The sequence below is a fragment of the Sparus aurata genome, chromosome 12, assembly GCF_900880675.1.
Source record: "Sparus aurata chromosome 12, fSpaAur1.1, whole genome shotgun sequence".
Classification (NCBI taxonomy): Eukaryota; Metazoa; Chordata; class Actinopteri; order Spariformes; family Sparidae; genus Sparus; species Sparus aurata.
The window spans coordinates 27,016,433-27,041,076 of record NC_044198.1 but is presented as its reverse complement, the minus strand read 5'-3'; the positions used below and the strand labels follow the sequence as shown (position 1 = coordinate 27,041,076).

Sequence of the window (24,644 nt, the reverse complement as noted above, 5' to 3'; positions counted from 1 at the left end):
AGAGTGGATGGACACTTTTTCCCTGATGTCGTCGTTCTGATGTGAAGATGCCGACTGGTCACAGTTTCCCCTACGTAAATTTAAGATGTTTATTTAGTCACTGTATATAAGTTCTATAATGTGGGTATGGTTAATTAATTACATACCCTAAATGGCATATCTAAACATAAAATATCACAAAACCTGTCGTACAATAAAATAATTGTCGACAGGCTAACATCAGTGTTAGCTTCTCCGACAGGCTAACATCAGTACTAGCCTTCAACAGGCTAATATCAGTATTAGCCTTCATTACACTAACAATAGCTTTAGGAGAAGCTAACACTGATGTTAGCTTCTCTGACAGGCCAACATCAGTGTTAGCATCTCTGACAAGCTAACATCACTGTTAGCTTCTCCAACAGGCTAACATCAGTACTAGCCTTCAACAGGCTATTATCAGTAATAGCCTTCATCGCGCTAACAACAGCTTTAGCCTCAAACATGCAAATGAGTGCATTTCTAATTATGTAATGTCTCATTTGCATGTCAGAAAACTTGTAACACAAAAAATAATTTTCTTGATGTAAAGAACCAACTGCTGAAGTTTCATGGTGATATCTACTCATGTGAACTTTGACCCCGTTCACCTGCGGTGTCTAAACACCCGGTTCAGACGGGAGGACGGTGGACAGTCCAGGTTGCTGGCTGGAGGACGTCTCCCTCTGTGGCTGTAAAAGATTGAGCTCTGCGGCTCTGAAACAGCTGTGTGGAGGAGAGCCAGGGGTCGAGGGTCAAACCCTGTCTGGAGCTCGGCAGGAATGAAAAAAGTTCTAATCACCACTCTGATGCCTGCCTGTCAATCACCGCCTGCAGGTCTGAGCAGGCCGCGAGTCACGAGGATGAGGGAGACCCACACCGCTCCCGACCTCAAGAATTTATTTCAGGCTGCAAATAAATCATTTTCAACAATTTATATCTTTAAAAAAAAAAAAGCCTTATCTGTCTGGATATCATTTGAGAGAGAAGCTCGTGTTACGGCAGGATGTCAAAGCCTGACTTCTCCTCACAGTCCAGGAGCACAAATCAGCTCTAATGTATATAACAAACCCGACCACATCGCGCAGCCTGAACCTGTTTTTCTAAGGCTGGCGTTTATGACATTTTACCCTACTCTGGAAATAAATCAGGGCCGGTTGAAACCTCGCTGCAGTGTGTTTTTTTTATACATCCTCTAGAAGCAGAGACTATTTTTACAACTGCCCCACAACAGAAGCAGACACGAGACATAATAAAGGAAATCACCATCTTGCTGAACTCTCTCGAGAGGGATACGTAGACTAATACATCATCATTATTTTGCTTTATATTCAGGAGGAAAGAGCCAGAGGTATGTGGACACTGACATTTGCATGAGGAAATATGTGGAGATACAGTTCAAGACGTCTGCGAGGGGGAAAAGGGGGCTGCATGCAGGTCTGGAGGACTCGAGCAGTGAAGAAATGTTTGTTCAAGAGCGATTATTAGAGCGCGTGGTCGGGAAAATGATAAAAGGGTTTAAGAAGTTAAAGGAGGAACCTCACTCGTTTGAAGGAGTTAGACTCAGTCGGGTCATGATGTTGACGACTTTAGACAAAACCACAAAAAAGCTCAACTTTAACTTTAACACAAGTCATTTGTGAAGTCACTTGAAGTCAAGTGTTTTATGGCTTTATGCCGCCACAAGCTAGAAAAGTAGTTTTTTTTTAAATACATGGTTTAATAACAGGACCTTGTTCAAGTCCAACATTCAAAATGCATGACTTCCTGTTGGGTTTAGGTCACGGCACCAAGAGATGTTTGTTTGTAGGTCCGGCTGCGACACACATGAATACCAAATTTGGGGTCGGTACGTTTTAGGGGGCGCTAGCAAGTCATTTAGCTCGCCTATGATTGAAACACCTTAAATTAAATTCCTTGTACGTGCATTTTAAGTTTCTCTCCCACTTTCATTCTCGATTTTCTGGTAGGAAACCCATAACAGACACATATCGGTATATCCCGACACTTCTAATTCAAAACACAGTATTTTTGTCCTGAAACATGTCGGTGAGGGATCTTTAAGAATCAATCTGATGTTCTCGTCTGGTCCAAACGTTTCATCTTAAAAACTCACTTGTGTCCGATCTCGTGCGCGATGGTGAAAGCAGAACCGAGGCCGATGTCTTCGTTGATGCTGCAGCTCCTCTCCGGCTCGCACATTCCAGCCACCGAGGCCAAGCCTGGACACACACACACACACACACACACACACACGCGCACACACACACACACACACACACACACACACACACACGGGTCAGGATGCAGCCTTTTTAGGACTCTTGGTCATAAACACATCAGATCTTTAGCATCACCACCTTGACGTCTTCATCCCTCACAAACGTCAGACTGCTGGAAAACGTCTAGACGAGAGTTCAGATTTATTCATTTCAATTCATGTAACAAGGGAGCGCCTAGAACACGAGCCAAGAACAGGAATATAAGAACCCCCCCCCCCTTCCTCCCTCGCCAGCAGCGTACCCCGGCAGAAACCTGTCAGAAGATGTAGATGTTTTACTCGTTTCAGAACAAGAGAACACGAGAGAGAGAGAGACGGAGAGGAGAAGGTGTTTTAAGTTAAAAAAAACCCTCTCCAGGATCCAGGTGTCGCAGCCTGACAGGTCAGATCGGGAGACAGGAGGCAATTCTTCACAGATTACATCTACAGGTGACTGCAGAGAGGATCGTATGACAGCGCAAAGCAGGTGTGTGTGAGTGTGAGTGTGTGTGAGTGTGTGTGTGTGTGTGTGTGTGTTGGGGGATGTTACCATGTGGGACGTTTTGTTTCATTCGACCAGGTATTAAAGGAGCAGTTCACCGAGTCATCGTCTCCTCCCTCCATGCTGATGGAAGGTTAGTACTAAAAATCTTGAATTTCTTCTACAAAACTACATAGTGCCCCTTTAAGTTAAGGTAATATAACGATGTGGTTAGGTTTAGGAAAGGAAAACACTTGGTTAGGTTCTAGAGAATCATCGTTGTCTGGGTTAAATTAAAAATAAATCAGCGTTCACTTCTGCATTCAAACTGGTCGGGAGCAGCGATGATCCCCAAATATTAAAAATCATCTCCACATTGAACTCCCGGCTGACTGGAAGAAAATCTATCGCTCAATCTCAAAGAAAGCTTCGGATGATCTTTGATACTGACAGACGCGACACACCGGAGGGACTGTGTCGCTCACGCTGCGGTGGTCGTGGAGTTTCTGGTGTCGTCTGCGTGAACTCTGCCGCCTCTCTGCTCAAAGCAGCGTGGCTTTTGTATCCTCTTTACTAAGAAGCTAAACAAGAATAGACTCGCAAATCAGGGAGGCCAGTGAAGCCATTACTGCGGGGAAGAGAGGGAAGCCTGGAGGTGAAGAAAGAAGGAGGAGAAGGGAGGGAAAGGAGGAAGGGTGGCTACTCTGCGATTAGTTTAAGAATGTGTGTGAGAGAGTGAGTGAAGTGAGAGCAAACACACACACAAGTTGTTTTCTTAGCACCGGGGTGGACTGTGAATTATCTCCAGCCCCGTGATTACTCGGTGACCCTAAAGGCCAGAGATCTGACCCGGGAGCGTGATCCCCCCCCCCCCCCCTGAAGAGGAGAGGGAGGAGGAGGTGGAGGAGAGGGAGGAGGACGAGGAGGAGAGGAGGGTGGGGGTTGAGACAACGAGGAAGCCGAGCAGATGCCGGGGCAATTAAAGCGACCGGGGAATGTGACGAATGCGGTCAATCTGTCAAACCACCCCTGAAGTCACAATATTACCTCCAAGATATACTGAGGTGCCTGCAGGGCCTGGACAAAGATAAGATGGGGAGAGGAGGAGAGGAGGAGGAGGAGGAGGAGGAGGAAGCATGCTGTCCTTTTTCCACCCCAAATACCACCACAACCAGCATATCACCCTCTCTATCTCCCTCCTAACGCTCTCTGTAATTGTCCTTTCCCCCCTCTTCCACCTCCTCTCCTCTCCTCCACACACACCTTCTCCTTTCTCCCCCTCGGCCTCGGTGGAAGTGTAAACACCTTGGACAAACTGAGGGTCGGAGGGCGGAGGAGAGAGAGAGAGAGAGAGCGCTTTATATAAACCCGGAGCCGACCGCGGCGAGTCCAGGTTGGAGGAGCAGGAGGAGGAGGGGGGAGTCGCTGCGGAGCTATAATAACCCAAGTGAAAACATCCTTCTCATTATGTCTCGCAGGAGGAGGCCGAGGCGAGCGCCGCCGCTAAATAAGGTTTGTCTGAGGACACGTCGAAGGTCGGGGCGAGAATGAAAACCTCAAATTAAATCCTGAAGCAGAGGATGGGATCGTCAGCACTCACCTAACGTCCCGCAGGGTTTGTTCTTGTAGGTGCAGATGTCGTACCTGCAGGACAGGAAGAGGGACAAAAAGCACAATTCAAGTCTGAACTGTTTAGCAAAACAATCAATGAAGGAGAGTAACTAAGTACATTTACTCAAGTGCTGTTCAGAGGTGCTTGTTCTTTACGTGACTGTTTCCATTTCTGCTACTTTACACAACAATTCTTCCACATTTTGAACACAACAATCACACAAGAAAACACTTATAATTTACTTTTATTTGTACTTTTGATACTTAACTACATTTAATATCTGATACTTTAAGACTTTTACTTAAGTACTGTTACTATAGGTGACTTTAGCTTTTACAAAAGATATATTTTCACCCCGTCTCAAGCTCAGATGTTCATGACTTGACTTTATATCATCAGGAGGAGGAGAGGAGGACTTTATATCATCAGGAGGAGGAGAGGAGGACTTTATATCATCAGAGGAGGAGAGGAGGACTTTATATCCTCAGGAGGAGGAGAGGAGGACTTTATATCATCAGGAGGAGGAGAGGAGGACTTTATATCATCAGGAGGAGGAGGGACTTTATATCATCAGGAGGAGGAGAGGACTTTATATCATCAGGAGGAGAGGAGGACTTTATATCATCAGGAGGAGAGGAGGACTTTATATCATCAGGAGGAGAGGAGGACTTTATATCATCAGGAGGAGGAGAGGAGGACTTTATATCATCAGGAGGAGAGGAGGACTTTATATCATCAGGAGGAGGAGAGGAGGACTTTATATCATCAGGAGGAGGAGAGGAGGACTTTATATCATCAGGAGGAGAGGAGGACTTTATATCCTCAGGAGGAGGAGAGGAGGACTTTATATCATCAGGAGGAGGAGAGGAGGACTTTATATCATCAGGAGGAGGAGAGGAGGACTTTATATCATCAGGAGGAGGAGAGGAGGACTTTATATCCTCAGGAGGAGGAGAGGAGGACTTTATATCATCAGGAGGAGAGGAGGACTTTATATCATCAGGAGGAGAGGAGGACTTTATATCATCAGGAGGAGGAGAGGAGGACTTTATATCATCAGGAGGAGGAGAGGAGGACTTTATATCCTCAGGAGGAGGAGAGGAGGACTTTATATCATCAGGAGGAGGAGAGGAGGACTTTATATCATCAGGAGGAGGAGAGGAGGACTTTATATCATCAGAAGGAGAGGAGGACTTTATATCATCAGGAGGAGGAGAGGAGGACTTTATATCATCAGGAGGAGAGGAGGACTTTATATCATCAGGAGGAGGAGAGGAGGACTTTATATCATCAGGAGGAGAGGAGGACTTTATATCATCAGGAGGAGGAGAGGAGGACTTTATATCATCAGGAGGAGAGGAGGACTTTATATCATCAGGAGGAGAGGAGGACTTTATATCATCAGGAGGAGGAGAGGAGGACTTTATATCATCAGGAGGAGGAGAGGAGGACTTTATATCATCAGGAGGAGAGGAGGACTTTATATCATCAGGAGGAGAGGAGGACTTTCTATCATCAGGAGGAGGAGGAGGACTTTATATCATCAGGAGGAGGAGAGGAGGACTTTATATCATCAGGAGGAGGAGAGGAGGACTTTATATCATCAGGAGGAGGAGAGGAGGACTTTATATCATCAGGAGGAGGAGAGGAGGACTTTATATCATCAGGAGGAGGAGAGGAGGACTTTATATCATCAGGAGGAGGAGAGGAGGACTTTATATCATCAGGAGGAGAGGAGGACTTTATATCATCAGGAGGAGGAGAGGAGGACTTTATATCATCAGGAGGAGAGGAGGACTTTATATCATCAGGAGGAGGAGAGGAGGACTTTATATCATCAGGAGGAGGAGAGGAGGACTTTATATCATCAGGAGGAGGAGAGGAGGACTTTATATCATCAGGAGGAGGAGAGGAGGACTTTATATCATCAGGAGGAGGAGAGGAGGACTTTATATCATCAGGAGGAGGAGAGGAGGACTTTATATCATCAGGAGGAGGAGAGGAGGACTTTATATCATCAGGAGGAGGAGAGGAGGACTTTATATCATCAGGAGGAGGAGAGGAGGACTTTATATCATCAGGAGGAGGAGAGGAGGACTTTATATCATCAGGAGGAGAGGAGGACTTTATATCATCAGGAGGAGGAGAGGAGGACTGAGTTTACATTTATATCAGATACTTTAAGACTTTATCTTGAGGTGGTGGCAGGTGTTGTTGTAGGAAACACCTGGTCCACTCCTCCTCCATGTACGAGCAGGAGGTTTGTGCAGAAATCCTCCTGCTGAGTCACTCGTCACTCACACAGGTAATCCAATACAGCCTGTTGTGGGGGGAGGATGCCTTTAAGAAGACATCATACATTTCAACCGAATGATCCAATCATTCCTCAAGCTTTTAATCTATTAAAACCAAGGGCACAGCAAATTTAATTTCCCTCTCCTCCCCGTCTCTCCCTCCCTCTCTCCCTCTCCACATAAACTCCTCGTCTTCCCTCTCAGTGGAGAAGCTCCAAACCAGTGAGGTACGAGCGAGACCTCGCTGAGGACGTCTGCTTGTTTTGATTGATTTCCACTAATTTCCCCTCAGTGTCAAACAAGGCAGCGTCCTCTAAATGCTGCCCGACGCCAAAACTGACAGAGAAGCAACAGTACTGCTGCTGCTGAGGCGACGAAGATGAGGAAGATGATGATGATGATGATGATGATGATGATGATGGGGCTCCAACTGACCGTTATTTTCATCATCGATTAATTAATTTGTTGTTTGGTTTTATAAAATGTGAAAAATGCAGATCGAAGCCCGGGACGACGTCCTCAAATGTCAAAGACGAGGAAAATATTCACAGTTAACGAGCTGGAATAAATTTTCATTCTTAGAAATGACTCAAAAGAATCGACTGATTATCAAAACAGTTGTCGATTCATCTAATAGTTCATTATCGGCATCAAACATAGAAAAGAAGCAAATCGTCTGCTAGAGAAGTTGTTTAGTTATTTAGCTTGTCTTTCTTCCGTCGCTGATCTGAAAGTTAAACACAATCGGCCGACAGCTGCACAAATCAACCGACTGACGTTTTTAGGTGGATTCTTCCAGCATCACGAGGAATGTCTGACTGCTCCTCCAGACACGGTGGTGGTTAATGAGGGCTTCCTGCCCGCCATCAGCTATTTATACTATCTCCAATGTTAGCATCTCTGAGCTCAGCGGGCGCCGCCTCCCCACAGCTTATTATCTCATTATCTCTCGCCTTATTTTTTACTCAGTATTCACCCAATTCTATATTTACTCCACATTAACCAATACTTCATCATCATATGCCCAACAGCGGTGTGGACGTGCGCCATCTACGGGCTATAATAGCTTCTATACAGCTGACACGAGTGCTGCGGGGAATGAACAAAACCTGCAGTTATTTTCTCAATCTAAACAACTTTACCATTTGTGCGCTTGAAGGAAATGTTCACCTCCCACAAATTTAAAACTTCAGTCATCCTCTCCTCCCTCCTGATGATGTAAAGTCAGGTGAAGTCTCGTCATCCACAAGATTAAAAGAAACTACCAAAGTAACCTTCATGGTTTCATCTCCAGAAGCCCCGAGATCACAGCTCAGAGTGAAACTCTCGCCAAAATGCTAAACTTTTTGTGACTTTTTGTGTCAAATGCTCGTTTAAAAGCATAATTACCTTAAATCTCCTCAAAGTTACGTCGCATTCTGAGATCGACACTTCTCCGCTGGCAGGACGGCGGCAACTGCTAGCGTGAGTTGTTCAAAAACCTTCTTTTTAGTAAACTCTGTGTACACAAACAATGTTCTCAATGCTCGTGTTCATGTGTAGAGACCCTGGTGATACTGCGAGCAAAGTTTCATGTTGTGTCGAGCCTTCTTACTGTTTTAAAAATAGAGATTTTGATGCTATCGTAAAAGTGCCCGTAGCACTCCCATTGAAAATGAGTTTGACCCAAAAACTAAAATACGGTAAATCTTAAAAGTGCCCGTTTTGTCGTAGTTATGCTTTTAAAAGAACATTTGACTCGTGTACATTCACAAAAAGACCCTCGGTTGCATTTTGCTGACAGTTTCACTTTAAAGAAGGGTGTAAATAACATCTGTGGCACTCGTCTCTCATCTTATCTGATGTTTCTTGAAAAAGCACTCACATAAGAGTCTGGGTTCCTCTTTCAGTCCCGCCCTCAGGACGACCCAGTGTGGGTTTAATCTCCTTTGTGATCTTTTTCCCCTGAGATGTAACGACTTATAAATCTTGGCTCAGTGCGAGCTTCCTTCTTCTAAGTTGGTTAGTTTAACTTCCAAGCACCTCACATTCACCTGGAGTTAACTAATCCGCGGCTGAGAGCACCTGATATTGTCTCCTCCTGCTTATAAACTGTCTGTTCCTGGTGGAGATAAACCCCATGACCACTGCACCTAGACTTTACGAAGCAGCCTTCAGGTTGCTGCCGGCGCTTGAAGTTGAAACCGACAATAAAAACAGGAGCCAAAGGAGCTGGAGAACATCAGCTGACAGACAACAAGCAAGAGCACACTAATGATAGAAAGGCTGTTCTGAACAGAGCCCAGAGAGTCAGAGAGCTTGGCCTCAGCCCATGTCAATCACCGAACACCATCCTCTCTCCTGACAAAACCAGAGGGGGGAATATAGACCGGAGTTGCTAGGTTATGTGGCCAAAACAGTCCTGGCAACAATGAAGCCTGTTCCAGGTAATGACAGAGGTTTCGCTGTTTTATGGTAACACCCATGACATAAATTGCGGTGTGACAGGTACAGCACATTTTAATTTAAGAACTGAGGTCTTTATTCCCATCAGCTTTAACAGTTACAGGTAAGGTTTGTGCACAAGAGTTGGACATGTGACGGGCTGAGTACTGCAGGCTGCCGGCCGCCGCTATTAGCAAACACACACACACACACACACACACACACACACACACACACAACTACAGTGTGAAGCCGGAGCAGTGAATGAGCAGCTTGTATGTGCCAACAGCACTGAAAATAACCTGCAACCTATTTGCTCAAAATGAGAAAATTAGCAGCACTTACAATGAAAGTAACAACCGAATGAAACAACTCGTACTCTCTGAAGTTTCCACGCAGGCAGCAGACGTGAGGTCACACTTACCGGGTGATTAGGACGGCGTTGTCGTGGTGAGCCATCCCATTTTCAGGAATGCTGTTGCCGTCGCCGTGATGAGACAGGATGGACTTCTGCCACTTGCAGAAACTGTCCAGAGACTTGTCAGCGTGATGGTTGATCTCCAGGTTCGGCTGCCAGAAGACAAAATACACGCAGCATACAGTGAAACGTGATACAGCAGCGCAGAGAAAAACCATACGATGCAGCACAAAACTATTGTATTGAATCATGTCATCGTATCATGATGTGTTGGACTGCAACCGCGGCGTATCAACTGTTAACATGTCGTCTTGAATTTGTGTTGTATCGTCTCACATCACAGCAATCAGCAATGCATTTGTGTAGTAATCTTTTATATCACATCGTACCGTATCGTATCGTTCTGTATTGCATCATATTGTATCGTGTCGTATCATATCGTATCATATCATATTGTATCGTATTGTATCGTATCATATCATATTGTATCGTATTGTATCGTATCATATCGTATCGTATCACATCGTACCGTATCGTATCGTTCTGTATTGCATCATATCATATCATATTGTATCGTATCGTACCGTATTGCATCGTATTGTCTCACATCATATCGTATCGTATCGTATCATATCATATCATATTGTATCGTATCGTATCGTATCGTACCGTATTGCATCGTATTGTCTCACATCGTATCGTATCATATCGTATCGTATCATGTATTGTATCAAACCGTTTCGTACCGCACTGTATCATAACGTAACATGTTGGATTGATTTTGTTTCCTATCCTTTAGTATCGTATCAATACGATACAGTATCACATTGTATCATAACATGTCCCATTTTATTTGTGTTTTATTGTATTATATCGTAACCTATTATAACGTCTTGTTGTGTATTTGTATCGTATCCTATCCGATCATATCATGTCATACTGTATTTATATCGTTTTGTACCTTCTGGTGCACGATACAGGAAAAAGGTCATCCTTCGCCTCACCGTGCCCTTCAGTGGCTGCTAAGTACGCAGAGAATCCTCTCTAGAGTTGTGTTTGGTGACGTCTGCTGACACCCTGATGGTTTGATTACAGCCACGTACGTTTTCTATCAAGATTTACCCCTCTCAACAACTGATGGCCTCCACTGTCTCCAGTCCGAATGGAGGCAGAACTCCAAACAAATGTGACACTGCACATAACGCCACGTGTTGACAGCGCTAACCAAGGAGCCACCAAGCAGAGCGATTATCTGGATGAATTATCAGCAGGAGTGCTGAACTGGGATCAGAGAGGGTTTAGACGACAAGTTGTTGGAACGGCAGAAAGTTTCTGTACTTGATTTAAGTCGCCGCAACGGTAAAATCATTTACAGCAGGAAGAATTAGAGGAATCAAAAAAAAGGGAGGAGAAGAAGGACTTGCATTATTTAAGAAAAGCAGGAGATGTGGAAAGAAGACGAGCGGGAGGAGACGGAGGAAAACCAAGTCTGCAAAATGCATCTACGTCCATGAATGTAATGGGCTCAACGACCGTAAACCAAATGATTGATCACTCTGATTAATTACCGAACAACTCAACAGGCCATCAGTGACTCACTTCCACCATAAAATGTTGTTTGTGCTGTAACTCAATTTTCTGTTCATTTTATCCAAATCAAGAGCTGAGAAGCTTCCTTCCAACTGGATCAAAGCGCGGCGCGGCTTTACATGAAAACTTGTTTTTTGGACGTGACGCTACATAAAGAGCCGCTAGGAAAAAAAAAAAAAACAGATGTTAGATGGCGACTCTGTTTCTGCCATCACACATACATGCACATGTAGATGGAGGCTCCCTGAGGGAAGATACCCGAGAGCATCTCTTTTAATCTGAGGCGGTGTTTAGTCTCTCCTCCGCCTCCACTTACACCACGGCAATCATCTCAAATAGACACTGACTGCAGGTGATGTGGGTGATGATACTGCGGTTCAAATAACATCTTTCCAAATCAGTTTAGGATCTCAGGCTTCAAGAGACTCGGATTACACCTGATGAACTTTTTTAAATCAAGTCTCCAGCTGCTTCAGTTGTTTAGCTGAATGCTGCAACTCTGTTTTACTGTGAAGCTCCAGAACTGTTCTGATGACTACGACACTTCACCTGACTTGAAGTCTATCAACTATCATCGGGAGGAGAAGAAGAGGACTTTATATCATCAGGAGGAGGAGATTAATTATTATTTTTGAAAGAACTGTTCCTTTAAGAAGCTGGAATCGAAGCATTGTAACTTTTTTTCCCAAAAAATACTACATTAACCGATTTCCTGCAGACTTATTTAGAGCCAAAACTGATATGAAGACATTATTTACACCCTCGACAGTGAAGATTCCAGCTTTTCAAATCATTTTGGGATCATCTGGCTTCCGGTGACTTGGACATGGCATTTTAAGCTTTATTTGGTAGTTTTTTAACTTTTTAAATCTAGTCTCCAGCTGCTTCAGATGTTTAGGAGAATGAGCCGACGCTGTTTTGTTGTGAAGCACCAGAAATGTTTGTGGACGGCATGAACTGCTCCTTTAAATGTGAAAAATGTCCTGGTTTCAGTAAAGGACCATCATGTTGAACTTTGGGAAACACTGACCAACATTTTCACCATTTTTCTGCCAAGTGATGAATCAAGAGGATAATTCACAACAAAAATAATCTTGCAGCTCTAAATCAATGATTAAAAACGTAACTTCTTACCTGATCTTCCGTCAGAACAATCAGTCTGGTCACAATAATGTTCACAACATTTCCTAGACTGGCATCACGGTAAAGTTTGGCAACCTGACCTCCAGAAAAGAAGAAAAGACACAAAGTCAGACAAATTGTGTCCGAGAGCCACAAACAACATCCGATCTTCGACCATGGAGTGAAGAAAACAACAACAACGTGAGCAAAAAGTAGGATCAAACTTACAATATTCATTACAGACAAGATGTAGTGCTCAATGTCTTTGCGTCCGTGGTAACCGACCATCATTTTATCAGCGACCACGAGCGTCTCGACGAAGCGCTCGCTGCTGACGGAGCGCCGCTGTCGGTGGGTGCTGTTCGACTGCTCGCTGTCGTTTTGGGGCGCGGGAGACGAGTGGACAGGTGGAGGTGTGCTGAACTGGCAAGGTGCACTGCTTTTATTGAGGTCTGTGAAGGCCAAAGAGAAAGCTGGAGTTAATCATTTAATTGAAGTGCGTTCTGAGAGTGAGATGCTGGTGCGAGTGTCGTAGGAGCACGCGGGGGAATCTGCCCCTTTGAACCTTCGCAGCTGAAGCCGGCTCTTTATGACCCAGATGCTCTGGGAAAAAGCTATAAGATGGTACGTGTTCGGGCACGCCGGCTTCCTGACGATGACAGCCCTTTGCTGTTTCTTATAAGACCTTGGCCCAAATACCTAAATATCCACCTGGTTCCTTTTTCCAGCCCGTCATATCTCAGCAGACACTGTATCTGCTGGAGCTGTTTGAAATTCTGAAAAACCTGAACATGATTGTTGCTTCTATAAATAGGATTCTGTGCTTCTATAAAAGTCGGAGCCAAGTCGCTCTTTATGCACTGAGGAGCCTTTTATGAAAGCCGGAGTGAGACTTTTTTTTTTTCTTACAGGTTGAAAGGTGTCCAGGCCCAGGAGCAACTATAGCACACAAGAGGCCCGGTCATGTCTTACCAGAACCTGGGCCTAGAACCAAACCAGCACTTCCTCTAACCTGCTATGTATAGTTATTCCTTTACGTCAGTTCCACCCACACAGAGTCCAAACCCAGATGGAGGTTCACCAACCTGAAATGCCACAGCTGAACTCCTGGCTATGCTCTTGCGGTGAGGGAATGGCAGACATTTTATAAATAACATGTTGCTGTGCTTCGTCCAGGTTCCATTCGCTGGAGGTGGTGGAGGAAATGTTCTTTAATGGCTCGATCAAATACTGTTCTTCCTCTGTTGTTATGACGCCGTGCTGGTCGGGGGGGAGAAACGCAACGAGAGAGACGAAAGTTACAAACACAGAACATGCATACATCTGAACAAAGCACAGGTAATTAAAGGTGCAGTCCGTCTGATTCACACCAGGAAGTTTATTGTGGAGGGCTGTATTACCATTATTGTGACATAAGCGTTGTTTTTTCCTGATTACTGGTTGTTTTCTGAACTCACCAGACTGTTCTACTCATTCAGATACCAAGCGAGTCATTATATCCACATCATCCACTGATGAGTATCGATCAGATGCCTCACTGTGTTCGTTCATCCCCACAGAATCGAGGGATTCAGTGAGAAATACTGTGATTTTTGATTTTGCAGCCCAGTCTAACATTTAAGGAGTCCTACGGAGGAGATATATATCATGTAACACGCTCACAGTTTTAAAGGGGGAAGAAATTGAACAATTAGACGCATATTTGCCTCAAGCTAACCCGAAAAGACAAAAAGATGTGTCAGTGTGAGTAAACAAAGACTGCAAGAAACAACTGGAGTATGGGAAACGTAGAATCCAGCATTTTTGGTTGGAGGGACTGAGAAGTGTTTCTTTTCTTTATTGTGTCTCTAACAAGCCTCCCAACTTGTAAAAGTTACACTTAATAGGCGGAGTACTCCTTTAAATAAGTAATATATTCCCTGGTGTGACCTCTCACGCCGTGTTTCAGCACATACACTGAACCGACTCCATCCGGACCGACACCACAGAGGTGGTTCTCGGTCCTCCAGCAGCCTCTGTGGGCCGTCCACGGGGAGAAAACCCTTCAAAGTGAGTTTTGTAGAAAACACTGGCTCAATGAAACGATTAACCCCACATCACGCCAGCGCACAGAAACATGTTCGATTTGGGGGTTTTAATAGTGTGTGATGTCAGCATCTCAAAACTGTCCAGACAGCTGATTACATTAAAAGCACAGACACAGTTTTGTCCATTTTTGGTGCTGTTAGAAAAAAAAGGGCAAACACTAATTCAATTTATGATTCTCCGTGTAGGTCCTGCCAACACATTTGGCTACAGGTTTCTCTCCACATGATTTCATTTGCCAATACGAAGCGGGGCCTTTTTTTCCCTCTTCTTCAGAGTTGTTCCGAACCGAGGAGGGATATTAAAACGTCTTCCAATTTCTTGATTAGCGAAGAGAAGCTGGACAGTCGCACAGTCTGTGGATAAGAGCCCGAGGACTAAAAGCTTAGACAGGATAATTAGATGCCTTGTTAGCGCTGCTTAGTTTAGTCTTTTTTTTAAACACTTTGGAGTAATATCTCTGACTTTACACGCATTATTTTACAGATCAGATAAAAAACGAAACGCGATCTCAGCGATGGAAGCTTTTAAAGTCTGAGGATAAAGTGTGATATTTAACACACAAGCAGGAAAAAGGAGAAAAAGCCTCTGATGCTGCGCGCTAACAGATCCCCGAGATGATTTCTCTACATGAGCATCACCTCCAGTTCCCAAAGCTGCAGGACTCGCCGTGCCAAGTGGACGCAAGCCAAGATTCTGTTAAGCAAACTACAATTGGTCTAATCCTTTGGAAAGACTGGCTGACATCAGAGCAGCACCAGTTAGGTATGTATTGGTTATCTGACATTAGCATCGGGGTTTGTTTGAGGTTAGCAGTGTGAACTCCAGTACACCCCCACCCGCTTCGTTCTGCACGCTCAGGTCTGAAGGTGAGGTGTCCTGGTTCTTGTTGGGGCTCCAGGATCAATCCCAGTTCCTATTCTCACTCCCTGGAGTCACAAGGAGTCCGTCTATGAAACGAGACCCTCCGTGTAGCTCACTGAGCGCTTTAACACAAAACTACATCAGGTTTTACTTCAATTACATCAAACTGAGACTTTATCGACTTGGAAAACATCTTATGTGTGATTCATGACACAATTTAAACAGGATCCAAAGTGTTCTGGTCCCATCAGGTCCAACAGGAGGGGCGTGACTTCAGCTCGCTAAGGCGTGGTGCAGCAATGACGTACTTTTGTAGCTCACCCAGAACTTAGCATCGCCCTGGTGGGACCGTACCTATATTCCCCAGGTCCTATGTTCCCCGGGTCCTCTGTTCCCCGGGTCCTCTGTTCCCCGGGTCCTATGTTCCCCGTGTCCTATGTTCCCCGGGTCCTATGTTCCCCGTGTCCTATGTTCCCCGGGTCCTATGTTCCCCGTGTCCTATGTTCCCCGGGTCCTCTGTTCCCCGGGTCCTCTGTTCCCCGTGTCCTATGTTCCCCGGGTCCTCTGTTCCCCGGGTCCTATGTTCCCCGTGTCCTATGTTCCCCGTGTTCTATATTCCCCGGGTCCTCTGTTCCCCGGGTCCTCTGTTCCCCGTGTCCTTTGTTCCCCGTGTCCTATATTCCCCGGGTCCTCTGTTCCCCGGGTCCTCTGTTCCCCGTGTCCTCTGTTCCCCGTGTCCTATGTTCCCCGTGTCCTATGTTCCCCGGGTCCTATGTTCCCCGTGTCCTATGTTCCCCGGGTCCTATGTTCCCCGTGTCCTATGTCCCCGGTCCTCTGTTCCCCGGGTCCTCTGTTCCCCGTGTCCTATGTTCCCCGGGTCCTCTGTTCCCCGGGTCCTATGTTCCCCGGGTCCTCTGTTCCCCGTGTCCTATGTTCCCCGTGTCCTATGTTCCCCGGGTCCTCTGTTCCCCGTGTCCTTTGTTCCCCGTGTCCTATATTCCCCGGGTCCTCTGTTCCCCGGGTCCTCTGTTCCCCGTGTCCTATGTTCCCCGTGTCCTATGTTCCCCGTGTCCTCTGTTCCCCGGGTCCTATGTTCCCCGTGTCCTATGTTCCCCGGGTCCTCTGTTCCCCGGGTCCTCTGTTCCCCGTGTCCTCTGTTCCCCGTGTCCTATGTTCCCCGTGTCCTATGTTCCCCGTGTCCTCTGTTCCCCGTGTCCTATGTTCCCCGGGTCCTCTGTTCCCCGTGTCCTATATTCCCCGGGTCCTATGTTCACCGATCAGGTTAACCCTAACCCTAACCCTTTGGGTGAACAGCGGGGAACATAGGACCCTTTTTCTAAAAAATGGTCCTATGTTCCCCGGTCACATACAATGCAGGGAACATAGGGATGATCCCGCCCCGGTTCCCTGCAGCGCTCCATCATGTCTGTTTACACAAACACCACTGACGACTTCTGATGATGTATGAGGGTCTTTCTCATATTTCACAGGGGGAGATTTCAACCACTGGCCCTTATAACTCTGCTCTGAGGAGCAAGTCAGCACTGGAGGAAAAAACAAAGAGAGGTGTGTCCCAGTAAAAGTCTTCCCCGCGTACTCACCAGGCCTTTGCAGTTGCTGAGTGCCACTCGGGTCGTGCTGTGCTGGTTTTGCAAGAATCCCACATAGTGACAGTTATCTACCATGTTATGACGCCACTCCAGCCCGTCTTTGCCCCAATACTCCACTGTAAAATGTTTTGACACCAGGTGGGGGTTGAGCGTCAGGTTTAAGTGAAAGTGCTTTCCGTAGGCTGACAGTCTGTAGAACAGCCGGGACTCTGGGGGGTCCGAGGCGGGCAGCTGTCCCATGATGGGATCCACGGCTCCGCGTCTCCGCCGGCCCGGCCGGTGGTGCTTCACAGTGTAGCTCAGGAACTCTCCGTTCTCATCCACCCGCACCGGGACAGTCAGCTGGTAGTGCTGCAGGTAGGACAGGAACTCCTCTTTAACGGGAGAAAGGAGAGAAGAGACAATGAACATACTGCTGGTGACAGTGACAGTGTTAAAGGAACAGTTCACCCAAAAATGAAAATCCAGGCATCATCATTTCTGGAGCTTCAAACCGAAACAGTGCTGCAATAAAAAAACACATAAATTGTCTCCATGCAGCTTGGACGAGCTGCGTGGAGACAAACTCTGCAACTCTGTCCTGCTGTGAAGCTCCACAAATGTTTTGTACCTGACTTTCCATCAGAGATCACAAATTGATTTGAAAAGATGTCATTCACGCCCTTTTTGAAGCAGAAATGTTCTCTATAGCTGCTGACGTAAAAGAGTTAGCATGCATCGTGTCTGAAGTCGGTGCGTGAGAGCTGAACGAGTCTTTTCTTACGTTTTAGAGAAAGTCTCCAGCTACACGAGTTGGAGAATGCTTCAATATTGTCAGTCTGTGAAGCTCCACACCTGACTTTACATCAACGGTAATTTCTAGGTGAACTGTTCCTTTAAGATCCTCCCGCCCACCCGTCATACCTTGAGAGTTGTGTGAAAGTCTGTTGATGCTTTGAAACTCAGAAGCAGCCATCACCACCAGGCTCAGTGTCCAAGTCAGCGTCTTCCACAAAATTTCCATAATTCAGGGGCAGCTGTGACATGGGGTGAGGGGCAGAGGGTGCTACAAGCGGGTTAAAAGCACGCGATGGGTCCGAGGCCCGACCATAACAAGTCCATGGTTTGTCTCCTTCGCTCAAATGTTCTCGTGGTGCTCGAGGGCTCATCCAGGTCTCAGATTTCTCCTGAAGGCGAGCACTTCCACGTCTCACTGGCCTCTGAATTCATGTCAGCAGCTCGTAGCAAACACCGTAATCCATCAGACGCAGTCGCTCTCAGGTGTAACTCCAAACAGGAAGCTTTATATTGGAAACTTGTCTTGACCGATCCATCTGCATTCCTGCGAAGGGAATCAATCAGAAGTTAAATGACCCGGTGGCTCTGAGAGTCGGCGCTCAATCAGAACCATTAGTCAATTAATCGCTCGAGAAAAAAGGTCTTTAGGCTCTAATTTGCATTTTTCCAGGATGAACCCATCGATCAGAGTTCACTGATCCTCACAAATTAATACTTTTTGATTGATCGTTTTAGTCTTTAACTGCAGAAATATGAAACATTTGTGACCGCACGCTGCTCGTTGTCTCTTTTTTCAGGCTCTGGTTGTGATTTTCCACCATCGGCTGCTGTTTCATTAACCAAATGATTAATTGATTAATTGATTATACATGTGTGAACATACCAAGTTATTCAGTTGATCTTTGTAGGCTGGATTTCAGACAAAATCAGCTGATTTTTGTTGCATCCTTTCAGCTCTGATTGTCATTTCCCTCAATTTCCTGCCGTTATAATTGTTTCTGCATAAACCAAACGATTAATTGATTAATTGATGATGCGCGTGTAACCACATCAAGTTGATCAGCTGATCTTTTTAGTCTCATTTCGGCAAGAAAATTTAACTTTCTGACAAAAAGTAAATTGACATTTTACGCTGCAACCTTTGTGGTCTGATTGTCATTTTCCACGTTATTCAGCAGTTTTCCAAACCAAACGATTAATTGATTAATCAAAACGATTAGAATTAACCGACATGTTCCATTTAAAAAGACATGAAGCAACAACAAGCAGCAAACCTTCACATTTACGAAGCAGACGTGAAAAAGTGCAGGAATTGATGAATGATTGATCAGAAATAGCTGCAACACATCGACCCTCCCACGAACAACCCTGTGCAACACTGACTTATCGATCCGGTGATCACCTCCTGCAGTGACTGACAGGTCTGCACGGTGCCACCGACGCGTCACAGCCGCGTTAATACGCATGTGTAAATGTTCAAACAGCCGCTGACGAGCCGACCGGATTTCATTCGTGCTGCATGTGACAACCACAGCGCTGTAAACAAACGGAGCCAGGTGACGTCCGCTGAGAGTGACCGGGTGACAGCCAGTGTGTGTGTGTGTGTGTGTGTGTGTGTTTCCTCAGCTCCGACACTCCAGACAGACAGCGCTACTTACTTGGCCACTCTGACCCAGACAGTTGGCAGCCGGCCCGGGTGCATTACACCGGTACCTCGACTACGAACCCCCCTGAAGGAGCAGAATCTCTGCAGACTCACAGAATAAACCACCTGACATCTCTTTGCAAAAGAGCTCTGCAGACCTGCAAAAACTTTAAAAGTAGATCCAGTGCGTAAAAGTTTCCCTAAAAAAAAGTACGCATTTTGCGCGCAAAACGCCCCCAAACCAAACCAAACCAAACCCCCCTCCCCAAGAAAACTCTGTGAACCCGCTGCGCATGAATGAAGAGGCTACACAACACAGTCTGCGTCCCCACACAGGACTCAACCAACAAACTACACCTGAAACACACACACACACACACACTGTCCGTATTCTCAGCAGCGTTAGCGCATAGTTACCATGCTCATCTTCATCGCCAGCTCCGGTCCAACCGCGCAGAGAGAGCTCGGGACAAAAGACGTGAAGTGCAGCTGTGGAGTTGCTCCGCTGCGCTCCTCCGTTCATCTCCTCCTGGACTCTGCCATCCTCTGGAACTGCAAGCGTTGAGTCTCCGCTTCAGACCCGGACCCTGTCACCCAAAAACTGAAGCGGTTATGGAGCTGGATGTGGTCCAGCAGCAGGGGGAGACTATTTTCAGTCGTCTTCTTCCTCTTCTTCTTCTCCTCGGAGGCGCAGAGAGGCTTCAGAAAGTGAGTCGAGGACGCGGAGCCGCCACAGTCAGACTGCGAGCACCAGCAGGAGTTGGCTCGGAGCTGCTCCTCCTCACTACATCGCAGAGACCGGGTCTGTCCCAGTCCAGGACAGCTCCACACACTGCCAGCTTTTTCAGGGGGGGAGGTGACGTCAGTGCAGATGTTGCCTCTCAGCTCCATCAGCTGTGCGCATGTCCATCACAGCTGCCCTGAAATAACACCGCAGACTTCAGCTGCTTCACCCCGAGAGCAGGAGGTGACCCACAGCGCCTGTACTCGAGTAAAAGTACTCCGTTACACGTGAAAGTAAAGTCAGGGTCTCTCAAAGAGCTCGTTTAGAAACAAGACAAAGTGAAAGTAACTAGCGATGGAAGGTAACTGAGTACATTTACTCCAAGTATTCACATGTCCTGCTCCACTTCATGAATCTGTTACCTGGAGTAAAAGTGACGTCACTGTCTTTATCATTATCAACACATTTACAAACAACCCAAAGTGAAAGTAACCACTGATGGAATGTAACTTACTAACTGTTTTAGATACTTTTACTTTGAGTATTTCCATTTTCTGCTTCATTTGTTCAACAACTTTAGTTACTAGTTACTTCATGTGAGTGAGTTTCACACCACAAACTTATTAAAAGTATTATTTTTAAAGTACTCGATTACAAGTTACCCCCTGACAGAGGAGGTGTAGCGCATTATAAAACTACTCTATTACAAGTAAAGTGAATTAGCACGTTTAAATAGAGTGCAAAGTAACCAGCAGTGGAATGTAACTAAGTATGTTTACTTAAGTACAATGAGGAAGTACTTTTACTGACACTTGACTACATTCTGGAGGCAGATATCAAACTTTTACTCCTCTATATGTATCTGATTACTTTAGTTACAAGTTACCAGTGAAGGAATTTACATTTTAGTACATTTATGAGACGCTTTTGTTCAAAGAGACTCACAGTAATTCAAACATTCACACACTGATGGTTGCGGCTGTCATGCAAGAAGCCGACCGGCACATCAGGAGCAGTTTGGGGTTCAATGTTCAACAAGCAGATCACGGGAATCGAACCAGCAACCTTCAGATAACAAGACGCTGACTCTGCCTCTGAGCCACAGCCGATATAACTGAAGACGTTTGCTCACTTAAATCTAAATCTTTCCATTTTCTTCTGCTTTATATTCATATAGCTATACACTCCATTACATGTTTACTCCATTACATTTATTTGATAACTTTAGTTACAAGTTACGTCACAGATTCAGATCAATAACACAGAATCTAATCAGCACCTGACTGCAGTGATTTACTCAAACACTTTACTTAACTTACGTTCTTCTTGTTCTTTGAGTATTTTTTATTTTCTGCCACTTCACACTTCATGTTGCTCCTCCGTATTCATGTGATTACTTCAGTTTCTAGTTACTTTTCTGATTACATCACCGCCATAGATGTGCATTTATATATATATTTATTTTATCAGCCAACAGGAAACTTGTACTTTTCATACTGAGGTTTATTCAATGTCAGATAATTTCACTTCCTGTGGTTGTGTGTAACTTTTGTCAAATACTTCAACACAATTCACTCACATGGTGCTTTAATGTTGCATTTGGTCACAGAAGAGCTCAATTTATCTACTTTTGTGTATTTTATCTTTAATAATAATGCAGACAGCTCGTGTTTTTATATAAAATATGAATCACAGCTGTCAGAAACATGCAGGGAAGTAAAAAGCACAATATTTCCTTCTGAATTGCAACGAAGAAGAAGAATAAAATCAAAGTATTGCAGCACAAAAACCTAAAAACTATACTTGAGTAAAAGTGCACGTTGTCTTATATTGCTGCAGCGATGTTCCACTGACTGTATGTTCAGATGACGACGAACATCCACAGAGAACAATATGAGACAAAACACACACACAACTTTGAATTTAACTAATAAAATCTCCCGTCAGGCTGAAAGACGAGCACACGTTTGTCTGATTTTATCATTAACCCTGAAGTATCCTGATGTAAATCAAACACAGATTGTTAGAATAAACTTTATTTCTTTATTGCTATTAAGTAATAAAGTTTAAAGCTCTGATGTTTGTGTCGGCTCAGGCTGGTGAAAGTCTTTCGGGGGTCTGCTGTCGACTGTCGGTTAATGACAACCTCGTGTATTTTGCTGTAATTTGGCCCACGTCTATCTTTAGTCTGTAGGAAATTGAAAATCATGCCTATTCCCCGAGCTTCAGTCACAGCCGCTCATTATGTAGGAGCCCATATCATTACAGTCATTACACGCTCTCCTACACAGCCTGAGGAGGCGTCGCTGAGGTCGTGGGAGGCGGCGCCACCGTGTGTCTGAAAGCAGCATCGCAAAGGATCAGAAACACACCTAAAGATACATTTTTATTAATTAATGTTCCAGGAAACTTTGCTCATATATTCCACGGATCATATTGAACTTTGTACCACTTTCCATTCAGATAACTTTAATTATTCCCTGTTACTATAATTTGGAACGAGGCGTGTCGGCTGTAAGACCTGGATGTTTATGACTCAGGATTATTCAAACACAATAAAACTGACTGTACTGTGTCTGTTGAATGAGGTGGAGCTGATTCTGTTCCTGAAAACAATAAATGAAAAGGGCTTAATAGAAATGACGCAAAGAGAGAAAACACTGAGGTCAACACAGCACAAATATCTACAAATTGAACCATGTCTGAGTGTATTATTAATATTATTATATCATCTTCAGCTTTTTGAAAAGGAACACTTTCAAGAAAATGTTATTAATTGTCAAAATATTGTATATCTTTTATAAAAGGTGTGTTTTTTTCAGCTCTGAGGTCATTTTGTGAGATTGGCGCCACTAAATAACTTGTAGATGTGATAAAACTTCACAGAATCAACATCTGGCTGCAGGAAAGTGGAAACTAGTGGAGATTTAAATGTTTTTAAAATGACAGATTCTTCATTTACTTTCACAGCTTCAAGCTGCAACCTGTGATTTTCCTGAATTCAATGAAAAAAATGTGAATGTGATATTACAGCCAGTGAAAAGAAAGAAAGAAATCACTGAATGATGGAGGAATATAACATCTTCAATTGACATAATAAAGTTTACAGGAAGTTAAATTAATCCTTCCTGTCGAAACATAAAGTGTTTTATCAGCTACCAGGTGAGATTTAACACGATCTTAACGAGAGCAAATAACTCGACATAGATGTGATGGAACTGTACTCGAATTATGAGTTATTATTAGAAATGAAAGGATCTCATTTGGTCTCATTTGATGACTGTAAACATTCAGCAAAAACTATTCACAAAACTAATGTTTGGTTATTTTGTGGGTGTTCAGGACAAATTTCAACCCAATCCAGAGAAAAATAAACGAGTGGAGAGGTGAAATTTAAAATGTCAAAGCTGAAAAAGTATTTGGACTTCAGTTTTAGGATTTTAAAGTCTCTATATGAATTCTTTCAAGAGGATCCAGGAGATGAAGTGGAGGGTCTACGTGAGCACAATCACAGCAAATGTGCCGGGAAGGTTACTGATCCTCCAAAGGTCGTAAATAAGAGCGATAAATAAGTGGACTTTGGATCCCTGCAGTGAGACAATAGGTGAATTGTGAGTGAACAACTAAATGTGTAACAATGCGTCATTCTCTACGCTCATAATAGCTTTTTTCTTTAATTAAAGCAGTTAAATAAATTGCAGAACAATAATTACTTCGGAAATGTATTCGAATAATCAGGTAAACTACAAGTACATGAGAATCCTCACCTACCTGCTCGCTATACAAATATACACAATACAACATTTTTTACACAAAGAAAGAAATATATTCATGTATAACATTTGACGAATTAACAAGAAGGCCAAAATAATTAAAAGTGTTGTCAAAAACGCTTCGATATGATTATAAAGTTCCTTCGTATGCAGCAAGTCTCAAAATTGATAATTTTTTTAAGGGAGTCTGGTTGCTTTCTCCTCGGGATGGAAAGAAGCTGGTTTAGTGTGTCAACATTCATAAATAAATAAGTTTACAAATTAATCAGTTACTAAAAGAAATTGAACATTGAACGGAAAAGTTCATAAATACGACGGTAAATAAGTACAGAGGCAAATTAATACAAATATCAATCTATGTTTTAGTGTATTTTGGCATATTAATTCAATTTATGATTTATTTATTTATTTATTTATTTATTTAGGCAGATTTGGGTCTTATAGGTTTGTACATCACCACAGTACTTTGAATCATTATATTGAGGAAGTTGTTGAAAAATAGGAAGCGAACAACTTCTGTCTTTCACTCATTACATCACGCTCTCGTCTATCTTTTCCCATATTATTATTATTATTATTACTATTATTATTATTATTATTAACTTATTATATATCATAACCATTATTTATGTATTTGTTTCCCTTGTTAATGAGATTCTGATTTCAGAGTGACCTCCTTATTAAATAACGTACGTGTATCTGTTACATATAAAAAGTCTGATTGTGTTACTAACATGAATCTGATGCACGTGTCACTGGAGTTGAACTTACATGCACAGTTCACATTTGCATCAAAGGGTTTTTTCCTACATTTGAATAAAACATGAAAACTTCCTCAGGTGTGTGTGTGTGTGTGTGTGTGTGTGTGTGTGTGTTTCCTGTAATGAGGTGTGCACAGAGGAGTGTCACACATTTAAGTTTATTGCACTGTTGTGTCCTGTCGGTGT

At 44.2% G+C, this 24,644-nt stretch overlaps 1 protein-coding gene across 1 annotated transcript in view; it reads right to left on the bottom strand.

Annotated features, from left to right (window-relative positions):
• Positions 1-20,025, bottom strand: part of adamts6 (ADAM metallopeptidase with thrombospondin type 1 motif, 6) — a 67,346-nt gene extending 47,321 nt beyond the window's left edge. The window contains exons 1-9 of the mRNA XM_030434766.1: positions 19,618-20,025; positions 17,682-18,099; positions 16,770-17,152; positions 13,305-13,479; positions 12,448-12,671; positions 12,232-12,315; positions 9,514-9,659; positions 4,360-4,403; positions 2,135-2,240 (exon numbers count right to left, since the gene is read on the bottom strand). Coding sequence (XP_030290626.1) covers positions 2,135-2,240; positions 4,360-4,403; positions 9,514-9,659; positions 12,232-12,315; positions 12,448-12,671; positions 13,305-13,479; positions 16,770-17,152; positions 17,682-17,781 — 1,262 coding nt within the window. The 5' untranslated portion in view covers positions 17,782-18,099; positions 19,618-20,025. The remainder of the gene's footprint in view (positions 1-2,134; positions 2,241-4,359; positions 4,404-9,513; positions 9,660-12,231; positions 12,316-12,447; positions 12,672-13,304; positions 13,480-16,769; positions 17,153-17,681; positions 18,100-19,617) is intronic.
• Between the last annotated feature and the right edge of the window lie 4,619 nt (positions 20,026-24,644).